Here is a 21330-nt window from a genome sequence, read left to right as displayed (position 1 = left end):
ACGGCGTTATACTCAATCAAACTTCGAAAAAAGACTGAATCGTGGAAAATCTGGACTAACGATTTTGATTGGAGAAACGAGATCAGCCCTCAAACTCGGTACAATTTTGTTCCAACTTTGCGCAACAAAACCAACAAAAAGACGAGATTAAATTATATCCTCCGCGGCTTGCTTAAAAATGGCGACGAGTCGGAGCATTGAAGCCATGCTTGCCAAGTTTTCTTTTTAGGTTGTTGACTTCTTGATGCTAACTACATCAGTTGAAAGCAGGAGGTAGAATTCAATACTGAAATTCTAAATTTTGCATATGCGACGATTTGTGGCAAAGTGCGTTGGACTACTTTCTTTACATTGATTGCAAAAATTTAGAATATCGTTTCCTTTTGCGCTGTTGACATAAGTTCTCGTCTGATTGGCCAGATCTCGTTTCATAAGTCTCGCCAATGTGTGCCGGATGGCAGATAATTAACATCTTATAGAAGAGTGGCCGTAATATAGTATACTTACTGCCGCTTCGTCAGAGGGAATCTCGAACAAAACAAATCAAGGAAAATTGCCTGCTGTGTCGTAACGCTGCTGCCAGAATACAAAGCTAGATTCAGGCCTCTGGCTATTTTTTTCTCGCGGAGAGTCTTCAGATATGGACGAAACCGATTGGGAAAAGGGCTGATACTGATTGGGAGAGGAAACTTTTGGGCGCAAGATCGTTGTTGATATTTTCTTGACTAGTATTTAAAGTTTCACTGCGGTGCTCTTGGGTTTTTTTACAATTCAAAGAATTTGAATTGTATTGGGGCGCTGTTTTTTTTTAAGATCTGTTCATAAATTTTCATGATGTTTGAAGTCAAATTGGAGTAGTGCTTTTGGTCACGCCAAAACAGGAATTGGAGCGAAAAAGCGAGTGGTTTTGCGGCGTGCAACTTTTTTGCTATAATTTTAAAGTAGAGTGAGAAAACGGTGTTTGGACAAAAATTTTTGTTAACATGCGGCAATTTCACTTTGATTTTTACTGTTTTTTCGTTTATCGGATTTTTCTCTAAATGGTTTTCCCATTCCATTCATAGTTCATTCTAGGCCTAGTTTTTTGTTAAGTCAATAAAAATTTTTTGAATTGAACGTCAGGACTTGTCCTGCTATGTTTGTTGTGTTTCGTCTGACGCTCTTTTTCGTTTTACATTTGTTCACACATCAAAGCTGAAAAAGTCGAATTTTCTGAATGACTTCTTCCTCTCACCCACAGAGTTTGCGCGCGTGACGTCAATTCTCACTCTCTCTAGAAAAAGTGTGAAAGGCATTTGCGTGATGAGATTTGATCATACGTGACTTACCTCACTCAGTAAAATGACTTTTTTAAAACTTAAGTTTAATTTGAATTAGTTTAAGGTCAAAGGAACTCATATGTGCAGTAAAGGTCCCTAATAAAAGGCTTCTTGGGAATGAATTTCAACAAGCTTTATTAATTTATCGCTGAATGTTCTTTACAGCTTTTTGAGCGGCGTAGATTTATTTTTTCTATTTAGATCTATATCTGTTTCTATCTGTATTATACGGCATGCAAGTCCATTCTTTCGCAGCTATTCCGGCAATCTGCCGGCTATGTTTGTGTTATGTATCTTCTTCGGGGAGTTGAAGAGCATGGCTCGCTTGATTCTTCACTGAGTGGCGCTGGGGTTTTTCGATTATACATTTCACCAATTCATCAAATCTAATTCTTATCTTGAACTTCTTAACTGACGAACATTAAACCGACCCGACATCTCTTTTCTTGAAAACAATCTTCTGTAAATTTTCTAATGAATTCATCCAAAAATATTTTGAACATCGATGTCGCGTTCAGTTATTTCGCATGTACGAAAGCTATTTTATTATTAAATTGCTTTATTATATATAAGTTGTTTTCATGAATAACTGAGTCCCAGACATAACCAAAACTTCAGACTGGCTGGAGATAGGCTTTTTCCTTTGAGCTGGACAATTTACGAGCAACTCGAAAAATCGTACTAACAATATGGATCGCAATCTAAGCTGACGGAAGGCATTGGTCCCACCAACATTTTCTCCTGTTCCTTTTGATTAAATAACGGATCAGTCAGTAAAGCCATTAGCAGTAGGCATCACAAAACCAACGGGGAACTTAATTACAGTTGATGGTTTCAGATTCTCCTTTTCAACGTACATCAGACGATACTATCGATGTTAATTTTGAACAGAGGCTTGATATTCTAATAAGCCCGGCAAACTGTTTCAAATGTATCTCGCCGGTGTTTGGAAGTTGCAATATGTGGATTACAGACCCGCTCTTTTCAGAGTGGCCTCACTAGACACTCCGCACTTCTAAACAAGTTTCAACACTACGCTTAACGGCGTACAGGTCGCCCTGGCTAAGTAACACGCAATTAACTTTTTGATATTTATCTAAAAAATTACAAATATCTGAAGCAACAATTGCTAAGAGGTCAAAAACAATGAGAAAATATTGTCTTGTAAGAAAGCGGTAAAATATTTCGAAAATTGGACGACTAACTATCATCTGATATCAATCGCGGTGTCATCTGATATCAAATTTGAAAAAAAAAACAGGAAAAAAACGTTTCTCAGCGAGAACACTGAACAGAACTATGAGACATAGAGATGGATAATCATGTCACTACACAAATGAAAATGAGTATGAAATTGTTTTTATTTTATTTTTATCTTAAAGACAAAATTGATATTTGTATAGTTGTATCCTAAATTAATAGGAACAATTTTAATGTATGCATTGTATCATAACTGAGTGGTTCTCTAATCACTCATCCAGAACTCTGTTCGCAATTACTTCACATTAAGTCAAGCTGCAAGCATAATTGTTGTGCCTTACAAGTACTCCTCATTTTAATTTGAACTAAATGTTCCGATCTTCCTTTGATGTCTTGATTTACAAATTGATTGCCTGTTTATGAGTCATATCTCTGTTAGTGCTGTTAGAAGTTGTTAATTGATATGTTTATATTATGATTAATTATATTTTTTCTGGTTTATTTTGATGTTCCTTATCTAGAATTAAAATTTTGAGCCACACAATCTTTTGCTTGAGAAAAAAGCGGGAATGGTCTTTAAGCAATGTTGCCCAAAAGCTCAGGAAATGGGGATTATAATCTTCCGCCGAAAATGTTTTTTGGAATGAGTATATCTGTTCTCAAAATTCATTGACTGTTGAAAAGCCACCCTCCCGGAATTGATATGCTTTTTCGTATTAAAGCAATTTTTCAACAGTCAATTTGCGATATAAAGTGTTCAAGTTAAACGAGGTATAAATCATTGGTGCTTATTTCAAATTCTGAAGTTTGTATTTCAGATTTGTTTGTGCAACTAGCTGCATAAGCAGGCAACACTCGCTAAATGGTAAGATGCACAAGTTGTGTCTCGACGACCAAAGGGTCATTTGGTAACATTTTTTGAGGCTCAAATGTTCTCTGTGAATTAATTTGGCGTAGTTTGTTGATTTGAAACGCACGTCGAGAAAACAAGATTAACAGATATTAATTTCCTTATTTTACTAATAAATATATTTCAAACAGTCATTTTAGGAATGTTTTAATCTGAAGCTTGACCTTTTCGAAACTGCATCGATGCCATTGTTCTAAGAGATGTTTTCTAATTAGGCCACATTGAAGAAATTTCGACCCCTGTTTGACCGGGTGCTGATCGAGAGAGTAGCGGCAGAGACCAAGTCCAAAGGAGGCATCATTCTACCCGAGAAATCCATAGGAAAAGTGCTCGAGGGAAAAGTTGTTGCCTGTGGGCCCGGCAAACGAGACGACGTACGAACATAAGTATTTAGTTTTTGCAGCTGTCAGTTAAAAAGCAGAGTAGAGTACTAATGGACCTTTTTGAATTTTGGTGGTTGTCATGAATGTAAATTTTCTCTTCGTCATTACAACTTGAACAGCAATAATTGGTTCTGTATATTTTGATAGCTGCCGTAGATTACAAAGTGTAATTTTGACTCATTTTTGGTTCTCATTTTTTAAATAGCCGCGATAGGAGAGAGTGGATTATTGGCCTTCCTTTGATTTTTCTCGAACTAAGGTGAGTTTACGAGGTGGAGGATAGTTCTGGTGATTAAATACTCTGGAACAAAGTTGAAGCAAATATTGTAAACGTTCTGTGTTTTACGCAACGTTTTGGTCTGACTGTTTTTTGGGCTCTAGTTCAATAACATTCTTTCGCTCCCGAGAGATTTTTTTCACGCATGAATTCTTGATTTCTGCGTGATTTAAAATGCTCTCAATCCGAATTTAAGTCTGTTGATAAGATAAAGGCGATTGGAAATTTGATAGTAAAGCCGGATCAGCTTTGTGGTTAAACTTTCAGTCTACCACCAGGCAGGTCGCGGGTGCGAACCTCGAGGCAATCTAATTAGATGTACTTTGAAGTAGGCTTGTAATTTTTCTGCTTTAGTTTTTCACCATTCTGTCAAGTTTTTGACGTTGGCAATCTTGCTAAGTTCTATTCATTGGGCGTTTATTGTTGTGTGCATGTGAAATATCTTGTTATTAATTATTCATTAGCCCTTTCAGAATGTCTAGTTACTTTAATTTGGCCGAGTTGGAACTGTGTCGATTGGGAAAACTTTCAGAAAATAACTTTATTATAATAACGAAACGTGCCATCATTATTCCCGAGTAAACAGTTTGAAATTAGAATTTTAAAATTTGGTTGAATATTTGAGCAGTACATTTGTGGGGAAAAGTTTTTAACTGCTCTCGAACAAAGTTTGAAGCAATTATTGTAAACGTCTTTGCCTTTTTAATGCAAAATTTTTTTGACCGTTTTTGCGCTTTTTTCCCAAAATTTTTTTCTTTTCTCTTTGGTGACTTTTTTATGCTTTACTTTTCAATTTTTGCGTGATCTAAATAGCTGATTCTGAAATTAGGCCTGTTGGTAGCATAAATGAGATTGTAAGCGATAGAGAAGCAAAGCCGATCAAGTTTAAGGAAGATCTCAGATCTTAAAATAAATATTGAAAACAAAGTTGAAACCCCCTCTCAATGAACTTGACCTGTCTTTCGTTCGAGAGCAATTCATCCAACGTTAGTTGGTTTATGTTACTGTTTTGTGTGGAAAGAACACCTGTAAATTGTTTTTTTTGTAGACAACATTTTTGAAGTTTCTTTTTTTCTGGGCTTTTAGATGAATAGTTAAACATGTTCGGATATCAAGTTTGATTAAGATATCATAACACTTGATTTTTCGTTGCGGTCCAATTTTTTTATGCAAATAAAGTTCTTGGCAATCATTTTATACGTTTGATGAGATTTTCTTGGATTCAAGTCTTTATTCTGAATTTATGGTTTTTTTTACAAAATTCGTTCGGAGCAATCCAGGCATTTTCTTTTTTTTTCGTTTTTGGAGGGTTTCCGTGCGATGTTTCTTACTTCGGCGGCACGAATTTATGCTTTGTAGCGACCAATGACGTCATGCTCGTTTCAATTCTGCTTTTTAATTTCTCTTTCAGGCTTTTTATCACAGTTAGTTCCCTGTCTTCAATCTTATTGGAGCGGGTTGCTTTCTTTCACATGGTTGTTTTTGGTCACACATGACTTACCTCGCTCTCAAAAATAAAATTCTGAATCTTGAAATAGCCTTTGATTACTTTAATGAAAGGTGTGATGATCACTTATTTGGCAGTAGAAGCAATCCATTGTTCATACAATTTTTCTATCAAATTACGACATATGAGCAAATTTAGAGAATGAAGTTTCTTTTCCGACAATATGGCTTCCATTGGCGTTTTAAAACTGGTTTTAGCTATTTCTGACAATCTACCTGTTTGTTTGTAAGTTTTCTGTATTTTTTTGTTTGTATTTTTTCCTTGTAAGTTTAGCTTCAGTGACGGTTTATTGAATGTTTCAAGTATCTTTTCAATTTGTAATCCTAAATTTTGAATAAGACATATTTTCAATTTTTATGCGCTGGAATTTTATTGTTTCAACCGCAAGTAATGAAGGGATTCTAACCTTTCTTTCTCAACCCCGAGATATTGATGGGAGGAATACATTAGTAGTAGCATTCGAAAGGGCTTGGATGATAGAAGTTTTTGCAAAAGGGGTTTCTGTGTTTTGTTTTTTCTTGCTGAGAAGATACGAAGTTTTAAAAGATGAGAGAGAAGGAAGTGGGATCAAGTTAGAGAAGATTTCGGATTCCAGTGGAAAAATATTTTTTCAAATATAGCGGCAGTGTCACGATAAAAGTTTTGAAAAGAGATAAAAGTTTTTAAAATTCTCTAAAAATTAGAATTATTTGCGGTTTTGTTAATTGTCTTCATACGTTTTTGATAAATTCTTTTTTAAACGGTTAATATTGGGGGACAAGTTGAGGTGCAGTAAGTTGACTGTACTAGTCTAAGAAAAGGGCGTTGAGTATTAAAATTTCTTCCTGCCTATCGTCAGTAATTTTTTGGCTTTTCTAATTTCATCTCTGAGATAATGCCTTTGACAAGCGAAACCGTACTTCTTTTGGAATTTATCATAGTTTTGATATACCGGTTTTAAGCTACAGCTATTGAACATAATGTTATTATTTTCATTTTTTGCTTTTTTCAGCTTGACCCGCATTTCGTTGTTTTCTTTTGATAAATCAATTGATTCTCTGAAATCAAAGCTACTAAGAGTTTTGTGAAGATCCATATTTATTGTTGTTTGGAGGTTGCAGTCAGCAGCTATTAATTTTGATGTTTTTGACAACCCTTTTTTTAAAAAATTTTATCTGAATTTTTCCCACATTGGTTGCTTTTTTGTTACTTCATGCATTTAGTAAAAGAAAACTTGCGTTTTCTATTGAGTTCAGATTTCATTTTGCCGTGACGATATCAATGAGAAACTAATAATTTTGATTACAGTGAGCAACCTTATTTCTTGAAAATTTTCTGCAAAATTGAATTGTGTTCTTGCCCTGATTTGTGTGACTATCATTTACGAGCAGCGATTCACGAGCCTTCTTGTTTTGGCTTTGTTTTTTAATAGCCGCACAGCGATAGCTGGGGCTATTATTGGCCTTTTCTTGGTTTTTTTATTTCGTCGTCACGATTTTTGTTACGACCATATGACGTCACAACCACTTCAAATCTGCTTTTTGTTCTTTCGTTTATGCAATTTCAACTGAAGTGCATGTGTGACGTCATTTTTAGCTCTTAGTGGAGAGAGTTTTTCATTCATCCACGTGATTAAATTTTTGGTCACATGTGACTTACCTCACTCTCAAAAATGACTTCCTCACTTTGAAATTGACTTTTTTTTACTTTAATTCAAAGAGATAAGGTCAAATGGGTGTATGTGTTACTCTAAATGAAGGTTATTTGAGAGCAGCTAACAATGGCAGCAAAAACTTATACAGATTTTTAATCAAACTATATAACAAATCAGCCTTCATTGAAAAGACGAATTTTTTGGTCTGTCTTTTTTACTGTTTTTTTAGACTGCAGATCTACGAAGCTATTGCGGCTATTTTCTGGCAATTTGCCAGCTATGTTGTTACGTTTTTTTAAAAAAATGTCCATTGTGTTGTTTTTGAGTGTTTTTTGCACTGCAATTGTATTGCGGTTGCCTTGAGTACATGGCAGGCATTCTCAATGTTTTTTATTCTCAATGTTTTTAAGCTACAGCTATTGAACATAATGTTATTATTTTCATTTTTTGCTTTTTTCAGCTTGACCCGCATTTCGTTGTTTTCTTTTGATAAATCAATTGATTCTCTGAAATCAAAGCTACTAAGAGTTTTGTGAAGATCCATATTTATTGTTGTTTGGAGGTTGCAGTCAGCAGCTATTAATTTTGATGTTTTTGACAACCCTTTTTTTAAAAAATTTTATCTGAATTTTTCCCACATTGGTTGCTTTTTTGTTACTTCATGCATTTAGTAAAAGAAAACTTGCGTTTTCTATTGAGTTCAGATTTCATTTTGCCGTGACGATATCAATGAGAAACTAATAATTTTGATTACAGTGAGCAACCTTATTTCTTGAAAATTTTCTGCAAAATTGAATTGTGTTCTTGCCCTGATTTGTGTGACTATCATTTACGAGCAGCGATTCACGAGCCTTCTTGTTTTGGCTTTGTTTTTTAATAGCCGCACAGCGATAGCTGGGGCTATTATTGGCCTTTTCTTGGTTTTTTTATTTCGTCGTCACGATTTTTGTTACGACCATATGACGTCACAACCACTTCAAATCTGCTTTTTGTTCTTTCGTTTATGCAATTTCAACTGAAGTGCATGTGTGACGTCATTTTTAGCTCTTAGTGGAGAGAGTTTTTCATTCATCCACGTGATTAAATTTTTGGTCACATGTGACTTACCTCACTCTCAAAAATGACTTCCTCACTTTGAAATTGACTTTTTTTTACTTTAATTCAAAGAGATAAGGTCAAATGGGTGTATGTGTTACTCTAAATGAAGGTTATTTGAGAGCAGCTAACAATGGCAGCAAAAACTTATACAGATTTTTAATCAAATTATATAACAAATCAGCCTTCATTGAAAAGACGAATTTTTTGGTCTGTCTTTTTTACTGTTTTTTTAGACTGCAGATCTACGAAGCTATTGCGGCTATTTTCTGGCAATTTGCCAGCTATGTTGTTACGTTTTTTTAAAAAAATGTCCATTGTGTTGTTTTTGAGTGTTTTTTGCACTGCAATTGTATTGCGGTTGCCTTGAGTACATGGCAGGCATTCTCAATGTTTTTTCCTGCCGAAACCCAAAAGTGCAGAAAATTTTTTTGAGCAGAAATTTTTTTTGTGCAGAAATTTCCGCAACTCGTCAATTTAATTGGCATGCATTACATTTTTTGCACTTTTCAAGTGAATGTCATATCATTGACTGATTAAAATTTGCGCTCCGGAGACTTTACTCAGTAAAACTGCTTTTGGTTTTTCAAACTTCCATTTTTATGCATTTCATTCATTTATTCATTAGGTTAACAAAATTGCAGTTAGGTTGGTTTAAAGGCAAAATCCACAAATATCACTGTTGTTACTATAATGGCAAAGTAGCAGTGTATATTTTTTTGCTTAGTAAATCAAACTATCTAGTATCTAAATCTTTCGAAAGCTGTCTCTTATTGAATTTTCTCTCTGTTTCAGAAAGGCGGAGTGATTCCTCTTAGTGTGAAGTTGGGCGATCATGTCTTGCTTCCTGAATTCGGAGGGACTAAAGTAGAGCTAGAAGAAAAAGAATATCATTTATTCAGGGACACAGAAATTCTAGCAACTTTCGACTAAAAATATACTAGTCACCTCACGTCAAATGAAAACCGCACGTGAAGTAATAAACAATAACCTCTTGTCAAGATTATATTGGGCTTGTGAAGTCAGTTCGTCATCATTTGTAGCTTCAGACAATGATTAACAACAAATGATCGAAGATTAACAACTTGAAAATAATAGCTAACAAGATATCGGAAACTTTGAGCATGATACTGCGTTGGTTCGATGTTTTGATGAAAGCGAACTCATAAACATGTGTTTGGAGCGGGAAGTTGCTGCATAGTCAATCAGTGATATCGAGTTTTTAAGATCATTGTTGGTTCGCTGAAACAATACTGGTTTTTGTTTGAGTTTTCAAAATTGGTTCCAATTTTAATTTGGGGATTAGAACTGTTGCCAATGGTACTCCATTTTTAACAAAATTTTGTACCAAAAATCAACAATGACCGTATTTCAATGTCTTGAAAGATACCAGCCCTCTAATTTGCCATCTAATGTATTCCTTCTTTCGCAGAATTTTTTGAAGCTGCTGCAATGGAGCTGAAATTGTTATTTTGGATTGTTTTATGATGTATGAAGAATTGTATTGACATATATACTGTACCTTGATGATGATGAGTTATGCCACAATAGCTCTGTTTGTATCGCCGAGCGATGGATATTCACTCATTTTCGTGTTCTATTCTGGCAAAACAAATTTAATTTTGCACTCCTCGTGTCTTCTAATTGAGCCATCACAATTTCTGAGATGTGTTATAGCAAGTACCTGGAGTTAACATCAGTTCCTACAGTTTCGTAGCGCAATTAGTTTCACAGATTGCTTAACTGGATTTGTTTACGAAATTTTTGTTCCTGCGTTTTTGAAAGATCCTCATCGATCTGGAGAGATGTTCTGAACTAGTTCTGAAATGTGTCATTTCAGTCGTGTTTGAAAACTATGACATGTTGCTTAATGAATGTTGCTTCACAAAGCTTTAATGAAAAAAGGACATCGTAAGAATGGCCAACTCTTGCAAAATTATTTAGCTTTATTTGAGTTGATTGTTTACTTAGTTTGGTCTAATCGATTAGAGCTAATGATTTTGATGTTTTGTATTTAATAGCTCCCAAACGAAGTTGATGGCAATTGTTTGATTCATGTCGGTCTTTTATGGGATTTTTTATCTGACAAGTTTAAGTGACTTTTTCGCGCTTCATATAATTTGTGTCTTAAATTTCTCCTATTGTGCTTGGCCCACTTTAGTGGGAGGCACCATATGCGCAACTAGGTTTTTTTTTTGTTCTGTCAATTTTGACTAATCGATATATTCATCGTACAGAGTTGTGAGCGGTTGGATCCTTGTGTACGGTTGTCATTGAATTTGATATTTAACATCTTTTTATTCATCTTTTCGTACAGAGCTCAACAGTTTTGAGTAGGTAGTTTTTAGATTTCATTACGCCGCAGAGGTATACCCAAATCGTCACGGGTAAATTTGACCGATCTGCGTATCTCTTGTTCGTTTTTCCTATGTTAGTACATTGAAAATGCAACAATGATGCCGAAAATAGATAACTTCTGCAAAAACAGGCAAAATTGAAGGGAATTGCGCAACCCAACCCGTGTTCGCAAAAAAGTCCAAATTCTAACCGCGAATTTGAGATACAAGCTTTGTATCCTATTTTTCGCGCGCTACGTATCACGAATCTGCTCTATTTATGTATCTCTTTTTCGCACGCAAGGTAGCTATTTTTGCAATGAATGTATCTAATTTTCGCACGAAATGTATCTATAATCCCCAATTAAGCCTAATTTATTGCGCGTTTTTTAATTGATAGCAATTGATTGGTTAACGGTGGTTTACAGGTTAATAATATACCATATAGGGCTTAAATTTATCGCAATGTTTTTGTTTGATGTGATTTGTATGTCGGGGAATGGAATTGGAATCGCCCAAAGCCTCTTTTAGGGATTTTTCACAAAATTTGACAAATTAATTTCTGAAAAATACCTGTTGCTTTTCAGTGCAATGGAAAATGAAAATAGCATCAGCTGATTGTGATGGTTTCAATGAAACATCAAGAAACTTAGAAGTTTTATTAAAGTTTCAAAGAACGAAAGAAGAACTTACCTGACGAACTTTATTGCTGTGTCGATAAGTAATGGCTACAAAACTAAACTCAATTCTAATTTTGTTTCGGCGCTATCATTATCTTATTGACCTATCAATCATATGTCAGAAGTAAATTCTCCCACCAACAGAAACCTGATTCTAACATCCACCGACCTCCAACTAATGAACTCGATTGTACCCAAATCATATATGATTCTCATGAAATGTTGATGAAAATAGAAAGTCACCTCCGGGATTCGGAGTTAAGATCTTTTCACATGCCAATCATGTTAAATATTTTTAGCTAATCTAAATTTTCTCTGTATATTTTCGCATAGATAACCACTATAAATACAAGCTAATTTTTGTATATTTTCAGATCAAAATTTAATTTAAAATTCAACTTATTGAATTCTTTGACCCGTGTTATCGACCACGACAATGGTGTCCAGACCAGCTACAGACAGACAAATTTTGGATCTACAGAATGCAGAATCAGCTACTGCGTGGATTATGTCTTTTGTGGCGAAATGTCGCGCAGAGAAGAAAGAGGACAAGGTCAACACCGATGGTACTGTACAGGACCTACAGGTAACCAATCTCTTTCTTAGTATGTGCGGGCAAGATGCAATTATTAAACTTAGGAGCTTAATGAGTCCTAGGAATTTGATAGACACTCCGTATAAAGACATCAGATTGGCGATTCAAAACTATGTTTCTCCTAAAGAGAGAGTAGTAACGGCAGAAAGGGCTAAATTTCTGTCCGTTATACAAGGTGTAGGGGAGTCAGACGACGACTTCCTAGCACGTCTTAGAGAAGAAGCACGCTATTGTGACTTCGAAAAATTGAAAACAGCGGCCAACCCCGAAGAGGAGTTGGTAAAAATAAAGTTTATCTCAGGTATGAGGGACCCTGAAGCAAAACTTAGACTACTAGACGGTATTAAAGCAAAACCAGCAATGTCGGTTACTGAAATGACCGAGAGCTTACAGTTCAGAAGTCAAGCAATGGCTTTTGCAAGTTCTTCATCAGGTAATAAGCCCTTTAATGTGAAAGAAGAAGTTGGGTTCAACTTCAAAAAGACTTTTCGAAAACCAAATGAAAAAATTACGGCTAATAAAGGCAACAACATGTGCACTAGGTGTGGAGGTAAGCCACACTCTAGTAGACCTTGTCCAGCGCTAAGTAAGAAATGCAACACCTGTGAAAAGGTGGGACACTTCTCAAAAATGTGTAGAAGCAAACCCCAACCAAATTCAGGTAAGTACAATAAACAGAATAACCTTTGCGAAGAAGAAAATGTTTCTTCAGAGCAAGCATCTCCAGCATCGGAGATGGGAATGTTTTACACTAAAGAACAAATCTTTAGCATGTCTGTGACATGGGAATATATCTCAATAAATAACTGCAAAGTAAAAATGCAGGTAGACACAGGTGCAGATAGCACAGTGATATCATCAAAAATATGGACTGAGCTTGGTAAACCTCAGTTGGATGGTAAGATAAGACATCTTGAAGCTTATGATGGTCATCAATTAACGCTTCTGGGATCACTTACTTGTGACGTTGAGTGGAACGGAAGCAGGCTCACTCAAAAACAACTTGCAGTTGTGCAGTCTGATAAAGAATTTGGACTACTTGGTAGAGACCTTCTAACCAAGCACGGCGTGAACAACATAACAGCCGAGCACCTACCTGCTGTGAAGGGTTACAAAGCTCATGTGAAGTTGATACCGGAACACAGCCAATGTTCTGCAAAGCCAGAAAAATACCTCTACCTCTTCAAGACAAGGTCACTGAGAAGCTGGAACAAATGGTCAGACAAGGCATCCTTGAACCGGTACAGCCAGGAGGAGTCACTAATGCATCTCCAGTGGTGTGGCAGAGAAAGAAGAGTGGAGAACTGAGACTTTGCGTGGACTTGCAAGTGCACATCAATGGCAAGGTCATGGATGAGGACTACCCAATACCAGACATGGAGACGATCTTCCATAACCTACATGGGGCCTCATACTTTGGCAAAATTGACCTCTCAGATGCCTACTATCAAATTGAACTTGACGAAGAAGCAAAAGATATATGCACAATCAACACATCTCAGGGACTGTTCAAGATGTGCCGACTACCTCAGGGATTGAAAAACTCTTCTTCAATCTTCCAGAATTGCATCGAATCAACACTCCAAGGAATTAAAGGTGTTGTGATCTTTCAAGACGATGTATTGGTGTATGGAACTACCAAGGAGCAATTCGACAAGAGAATGCTTGCAGTCAAGAGTCGACTACGTGAGAAAAATTTTACTATTAATGAGAAAAAATCTAACTCAAAACCAGTCGATAGCGTTAGCTTTTTGGGATACTCCATTTCAAAGGAGGGAATAGCACCAGATCCCAAACATGTTGAAAAAATAAAAAATGCAAAAGCACCAACTAACAATAAACAACTCGAATCGTTTGTTGGGCTAGCTAATTTTTACGGAAGAATGATTCCTGATTCTGCAACAAAAATGCTACCCTTAAATAACATGAGAAATAGCGATTTCTCATGGGGCTAAATGCAACAAAAAGCCTTTAAAGACATAAAAATTGAATTATGTGCTAACCCACTAGTACAGCCATATAGTCTACAAAAAGAAGCAACAGTTACTACTGACGCCTCTGAAAAAGCCATTCGCGGGGTTCTTTCGCAAGAAGGACATCCAGTCATATATGTATCGAGAAAATTGACTCCAGCGGAGCAAAACTACTCGAACATAGAGCGGGAAGCACTGGCAATTGTCTTTGTGGTCACAAGATTGAAGCAATTCCTTCTTGGAAGACGATTTACCCTACAGACTGACCACAAACCACTCAAATATCTCTTTGCACCAGACGAGGAGATCCCGAAGACAGCATCAGCGAGAATCACAAGATGGGCAATAGCTCTAATGGGCTTCGACTATGAGTTGAAGTACACACCAGGGGAGCAGATACCCCATGCAGATGCTTTGAGCAGAATGGATTTTGACGAAGACGAATCCGACAACGATCGAGTGTGCTTCGCAATCAATAACATCTACTTCGCTCAGAGTGATTTGGTGACCCAAGCAGAAATCAAAACTGAACTTGGAACAAACAGACTCTTCCAGGACATAATGAAACGAATCAAAAGCGGCAATTGGAAACAATGTTCAGAAGCGGAAAAAGGATTCGAACAACAGAAAGATGCACTTACTTTACATAATGGAATCATCTTCAGAGGTGTTGTTCCTTTCATTCCACCCAAACTACGACACTTGGTTTTGGCAAAAGCGCATGAGACACATCCCGGAAAGAATGCAACTGAGGCATCAGTCAGAATGATAGCTTGGTGGCCTGGCATTACCCAAGACGTTCAACACTTTGTTAGTAAATGTAAGAATTGTCAATTGAACAGGCCTAGCCTGGGAAAAACAGTCTCTACGTGGCCAGAAGCCGACGTTTGGGAACGGCTCCACATGGACTGGGGTTATGTTAAGGACCAAGGCAATATACTAGTAATTGTTGACGCGGGTTCTGGTTGGATAGAAGCCTTCCCCGCGGGAAATAGAACATCAGAAACAGTTAAAATATATCTTAGTCAAATCTTTGCAAGATTCGGAATACCAAAAACTTTAGTTTCTGATAATGGTCCTGAATTTGTAAGCGGTGACCTTAAACAGTGGTGTGAATCACTGGGAATTAAGAAAATAGAATCACCCGTCTATCATCCAAGAGCTAATGGACTAGCTGAAAGAGCAGTTCAGACAGTGAAGCGGGCACTTCAAGCGTGGAGTCCAAACCTTAATGTGTCATTTGGAGCATTCCTGCAAAGGGCACTGATGACACATCGCAACACTTCAAAGACGAGGAGCAAAACTCCAATTGAACTCTTGTTGGGACGCAGAGTGAGACTACCAGCAATAGCAGATTTCGACTTGTGCGAACCCATTCTATTCAAGGCCAACGAAAACACAAAGACAGTTCCTGCTACCTTCATCATCAGGAAGGGCTTGAACACATCTTTCATACAGCCCGAAAACTCAGCACGGACTATTCTAGTGAGCGACAACCAAATTGCGAGACTAGACGAGGAAAATGTGAAAACTAAACCAGCAGTGGAGGAGACCATATCTCAATCAGAACTACAACCTCAGAACACAGATGTGGGACCTTCACATCAAGATGAAGCTTCTGCAGCCACATCATCTGCAGAGCACCAACAACCCGAAACCTCAGAGCCTTCACGAACATCAACCAGGAACAGAAAACAACCTGACAGATTTGGAGAACCTATACCCACAAACTTGCTTAAAAAAGGAGGGAGGATGTGATGGTTTCAATGAAACATCAAGAAACTTAGAAGTTTTATTAAAGTTTCAAAGAACGAAAGAAGAACTTACCTGACGAACTTTATTGCTGTGTCGATAAGTAATGGCTACAAAACTAAACTCAATTCTAATTTTGTTTCGGCGCTATCATTATCTTATTGACCTATCAATCATATGTCAGAAGTAAATTCTCCCACCAACAGAAACCTGATTCTAACATCCACCGACCTCCAACTAATGAACTCGATTGTACCCAAATCATATATGATTCTCATGAAATGTTGATGAAAATAGAAAGTCACCTCCGGGATTCGGAGTTAAGATCTTTTCACATGCCAATCATGTTAAATATTTTTAGCTAATCTAAATTTTCTCTGTATATTTTCGCATAGATAACCACTATAAATACAAGCTAATTTTTGTATATTTTCAGATCAAAATTTAATTTAAAATTCAACTTATTGAATTCTTTGACCCGTGTTATCGACCACGACACTGATTTTTTCAGCGTCGCCGCACTATTTCCTCATTGTTTTTTAGGCTTTTAATTGTAGTCAAACATAATTGTTTTAAGATAATTTTATTATATTTTCGCAAATAAATTAACTTCTGAAAAATCGGTTTCAAATTTTCTTTTTTATGCTCTATGGTTGAATCTGCTATTTGATCAAAAAAAACCTAGCATTTAGGTAAATTTTTCTATCTATAAAAAAATGTTTTGTCCTCTAGCAATTTATTAACTCCTCTTATTTGTTCATAACACGAAAAGATTGGACAGTGGGAAGTTGCTGTAAAAATCAGATTTGAGTTGATTACTGTTTTTTTTCTTGCTAAATTTGATTTAATGAGTGATTTGCATTTAAATTCATCAATTGAATTGTTAAATTGATTTTGTTCAATATTTTTGCGGTTATTTACAGCTTTACGTGTGTCTAGCATTTTTTTCAGGAAAATCGCTCAATTCTGCGTCTGTTTTGAATGTCCATTATCTGAAAAATCCCTCCATTGCTTGACCGCTTTTTGCGTCTTTTTCAGGTTTACAGGGGTCTCTTAATTTCTTTGCGTTTATTTGCGTCTATCTAATCAGAAACATTACATTCAGAAGCTGATATTTACGATTGCAGTTTTTCAATGGCAATTTATTAACATTAACAGTTCAACACAAACATTACAATGGCACTCAGGTATTAAATTTTTTAATCATGAGTAAATAGTTCTTTGTTGGCCAATCTGTTGCCATTCCCTCTGTGATTTCTTAAAGATTCCGTCCTGGTGGTGTATGCTGCAATGCTACTGCAAAGGAAAAGGGTGTATATCACATATGAAATGACTTCCACTAAAAAACAACAAAAATAAACTTCTGAACAAATATATTTTGTCGCGTCATTAATTCTAACTTCACTTTAAAATCTTTGAAAGCACGTTTGCATGCTCAATTAATAAAGCTTTAAATTACTTTGGCATTCTCAAAAGCGCGCTTTTAATTAGGCTCAATAGTGAATTAGAGATATGTTGCGAAAAATAGATAACTAAAATGAGCAGAAATGTGCAACAAGACTGGTCATCTATTTTACAATTTTAAAGGATCTCAATTTCGCAATAATGGCGTTACCCTTTTGCGAAAAATTAGATACAAAGCTTGTGTCCTAATTTCGTTCATTTTTTATCTATTTTTCGCGCGATTTTTACTAAGGTGGAAATTTTTGGGGTATACCTCTGCGTCGTAATGTTTATGTAACCAAAAAAAGTTTCGCGTAGATAGATACGCAATGCAAAAATTCACAAAATAGGCAACGTTACCGTATTTACCGAAGCTGAGATTCGCGATATCCAATTTTTCAACTATTTGCAGCATGTGAATCCACGTAACCGCGCAATAATTAGAATCCTGTGAAATCAGACCAGAAATTGGTACTCCTCTATCTAGTATTTAATCTTTTTTGAAGAAGTTTTTAACTGCTCATCTTTATTTCATCTTATTTAAAAAAAATTCATTTGAGACTTAAAATTTAGACTTCACGAGATTGAATTTATAGAAGATGCATTTCTTTACGAGATTCGGTTTTAATGTTTGATCAGGTTCTAACTAAATTTTTTTGCTTTGAAGTCTTCAAGAAGACAAATTGTCAGAATATACATCTGGTATTTTGCACTAATGTTTTCAGGCTCATTAGCTGATTTTTATTCATCTTCTAATTATGCTTCCGATTTATCTTGAAGGAATTGACCAAGATCAGCTAGATCGGGATTAATTGTGTCATTGACGTCTTCAACGGCATTAATTGGCGTATCGTTTGTTTGGGTTTCTTTTTGCTCAATCTCTGCTGCAAGAATACTCTGTTCCGGCTGCTGCTGTATCAAACTCTGTGATAAATTCTCCTGTTCAATTTCTGATACAGCATCAATTGAAGACAATGTAATGGCATCCTTTTCAACTAAGGGCGTAGGGTTTAGGTTAGGATCCTGTTCAACTGTATTTTTATCGAACAGTTGCAATTCTGTCCTATTCGGGAATTCGGATGTATATTCGTTTGAATGTAAGCTTAAATCGTTTGTCTCATTCAGAGTTTGGTTCATTTCCAAGTTCTGATCGGCAGTTTGGCTGTTAAGATCTGTTCTGGATGAAAGTAGTGAAATTTGCTCCTGATTTTCTGATTGGAAAGAGGTGTTGTGATGTGATTTGGAGTTGTCCGAATCGGAAGTTTCAGTTTTTTCCTCTGGCTCCTCTTCTATTGAACCTGAAAGTATTTGATATATTAAGTTAATTGTGAAATTTGTGATCATAGAGTCTTATGTTGGCGCATTAAAGCATTCAGGCATGAAAAAATTAAACATAAATTTGAAGAAACTCCAGATTACCTCTTCTTAAGGGGATAATTATTATGACATGATAACCAGAGTGATATAGTTCCTCAGCTTTGTCGGCTTAATATTCTGTTGTCATCTAAGTTGGCTGGTGGTCACTACTACCAATGTATCTAAGGTGCTACTTCACCCAAAATGCATTTAACCCCCCCCCCCCCCATATTATAACCTCACTTTTAACCCCTATACAATTTCAACGTTCAAATTTTTTACCTCAAACCAGAAGAGTCATATTTGGAGTATCAATCCCTGAACATATTCCCCGTTTTGAACGTTATTTGTACCAATTATACACGGAATTAAAATCGGGCTGTAAAGATATAGGGATGAAATAATTGAAATGATATGGGGTAAAACTAATAATGGTGAAAAAAAGTGATACACCATTTCTACTTGTACCTCCTCTGTAGTTTGTGACAAGTGTCAAGAACTCTGACATGTGTGCAATGTGAGACTGCAGTTGATTGGCAACTATCTCTAGTTTCTCATTCCTCTCAACTGTCACCCTCTCCTGTTCCCCCATCTCTTCCAGCACCAGACCATCTCGTCTGTTTTGTTCCAGGGTGTCTGCAAGGTTACCCTCCCACCCACTCAGCAACCCGTCTGAAAGTTAATGAACAGACTTAACGAATTCTGAGTTAATATTTTTTTAACAGAAGCTCACATTTGCAATAACTTGATAAGCTTTTAACCATAATTTGCAAGATAGTATCCTTTTGCTTAGGAAATTATTTTGATTTGATACATTCATTATCTCGCCTATTGATAAAGTATTAGTTTTGAAGAGTGATCATAAAATGTGTGGGGTAGGAGATAATCCAATCGGAAGATTGCAATAGGGCGTGACTTTCCCAGTGAAACTATCTATATAAAGAACACCTCTGACTTTAAGAATTTCGGTCTGTTGCTAAAGTGAAACCGATTGTGAGATCTGAGCGAGCGTACATGGGGCGTGTAGCGGAGTGTGGAATGTCCGCACTTCTCATTGAACCCTCCCCAGTGAGACGTGTTTGCACCATAAAATTTTCTCTAAACTGTATAAATTGTTTGCCTCGTCTGTCGTTCGAGGGCATTTTTCCGACATTACTTTTATGATGTTCAATTAAAGCAACAGCTACCGTTGAATTCATGATTTAGACCTTAGAAATTATTTTGAAAAATCTTTTATCACTTCAACAATTTTGAAATAATTAGTTTTTGGCTACCTCGATACCGTGAATGTTTTGAGCCAGGATGATGTGGTTAGTATATTTAAACCAAGTTTTGGCTAGATTTGAAGAAGTTAGAAAAAACCATGGCTATGTCCACGATTGAATTTGGGATCCTTAGGGGAACTTTTGCATATACGATTAATGTCGAATTTTAATATAATGAACCTTTACATTTGATCTTTGAAGCCATCAACATAACGACTTCAACGTATATTTTTCATCTAAAAATTCCAGAAGGAATGAAATTCCGAGGAGGATTTCAATAAACTGTAAGAACAATTTTTTTGTGGCACGAACGCGATTTATATTGAAAATGGAAAAGATTGCCTGCAAATACTTTAGATTGTGTAAACTGCTTATTGGCCTGCTATTGGTAATACTTCTGAGTTATTGGTTTCACGGTTTTCTACTGTTCAAATTATAAAATGTGCTCTGCCTTTTAACACAAAATTGTTGCGCAATAAAAGAACTGGAAAAGTTTTTCTGTTGTGACTGATTCAGTCTTTTGAATGTGAATCCAAGAAAATAATGGTAAATTAACAATATTTTGACGCCAAATGAGACAATTTCTGGGTACCGGAAAAAATTTGCTCCTAACTGGCAACTTTTTTGAGAAAGATTATGCACTAAAGATAATCGGAAACGTACACGACACGTTATGAATCAAGGTTTTAATAATGAAATACTTGATGTATAAAAAATTTCGCTCTAGCTTGATTAAATTGGGTGTTCTAATTATTAGCCTAAGTGAAATTCAGCTCAAAAAGTCAAAAGCAGACAGAATAGAAGAATTAATTGCAAAACTAATAGCTATTTGTGAACACAATTGGGACTTCCGATTATCTCGTTAAAACGATATAAACGTATTTGGCCATGCCTCAGCGGTCCATAAGACGTGATATGAATCTATCACAACCGAATAAAATATCACGCAACGACATAATATCACTCACCGACAAATCGCCACACCAGTTGTACGTTCTCGAATTTGATTGGATAACCCAAATTAACATCATTGGGCTTAAATTCTGTTCGGTTAATTTTTGATTTCGGTTAATAATCACAGAATCGTAAATTTAGGTATGTGTATTTAATGGTGTCAGGACAGTTTACCCAATTCCATTTTACCCAATGCCATTATACCTTATGCCATTTTACCCAACCTGCCATTTTACCCAACCTGCCATTTTACCCAATGCCAACTTACCCAATTTACCCCATTGCTAAATTAACCAGAACGACTATTTAGCCGACTATAAAATAAATGGCCTGTGGGACTTGATATGAAACTATCACAACCGAACATGGGATTAGTCGATTATATAACTAAATGGCCTGTGGGACGTGATATGAAACTATCACAACCGAACATTGTATTATTTTGTCCACAAATATTTCAAATCATCCTTCTAATAGCGACTGCTAATTTGTAATCGGATAATTGAACGAAAAGATCAAAGAGCATTGGGTAAGTTGGTATTGGGTAAAATAGCATTGGGTAAAATGGCATTGGGTAAAATGGCAGGTTGGGTAAATTGGCGTAGGGTAAAATGGCATTGGGTAAAATGGATTTGGGTAAATTGTCATGTAA

The 21330-nt window shown here is 36.1% G+C and overlaps 2 protein-coding genes across 3 annotated transcripts in view; one reads left to right on the top strand and one right to left on the bottom strand.

Moving 5' to 3' along the window:
• The first annotated feature begins 3323 nt into the window (after positions 1–3323).
• On the top strand, positions 3324–9956 carry LOC142357690 (10 kDa heat shock protein, mitochondrial-like). Its single transcript, XM_075409244.1, has 3 exons — positions 3324–3384; positions 3645–3803; positions 9120–9956. The coding sequence occupies exons 1-3, from the start codon at positions 3382–3384 to the stop codon at positions 9255–9257; spliced, it is 300 nt and encodes a 99-aa protein (XP_075265359.1). The 5' UTR covers positions 3324–3381; the 3' UTR covers positions 9258–9956.
• A 7697-nt stretch (positions 9957–17653) lies between these two features.
• LOC142357694 (uncharacterized) overlaps positions 17654–21330 on the bottom strand; it is a 31466-nt gene continuing 27789 nt past the window's right edge. For both annotated transcript variants that reach the window (XM_075409246.1, XM_075409247.1), the window contains 2 exons: positions 18928–19131; positions 17654–18401 (listed from right to left, as the gene is read on the bottom strand). In XM_075409246.1, the coding sequence (XP_075265361.1) occupies positions 17860–18401; positions 18928–19131 (746 nt within the window). In that variant the 3' untranslated portion in view covers positions 17654–17859. The remainder of the gene's footprint in view (positions 18402–18927; positions 19132–21330) is intronic.

This window comes from Convolutriloba macropyga, unplaced genomic scaffold (assembly GCF_964194025.1).
Source record: "Convolutriloba macropyga unplaced genomic scaffold, txConMacr16.3 SCAFFOLD_865, whole genome shotgun sequence".
NCBI lineage: Eukaryota > Metazoa > Xenacoelomorpha > Acoela > Convolutidae > Convolutriloba > Convolutriloba macropyga.
The sequence above is the reverse complement of the archived record's forward strand: the minus strand, read 5'-3'. Positions and strand labels throughout refer to the sequence as shown.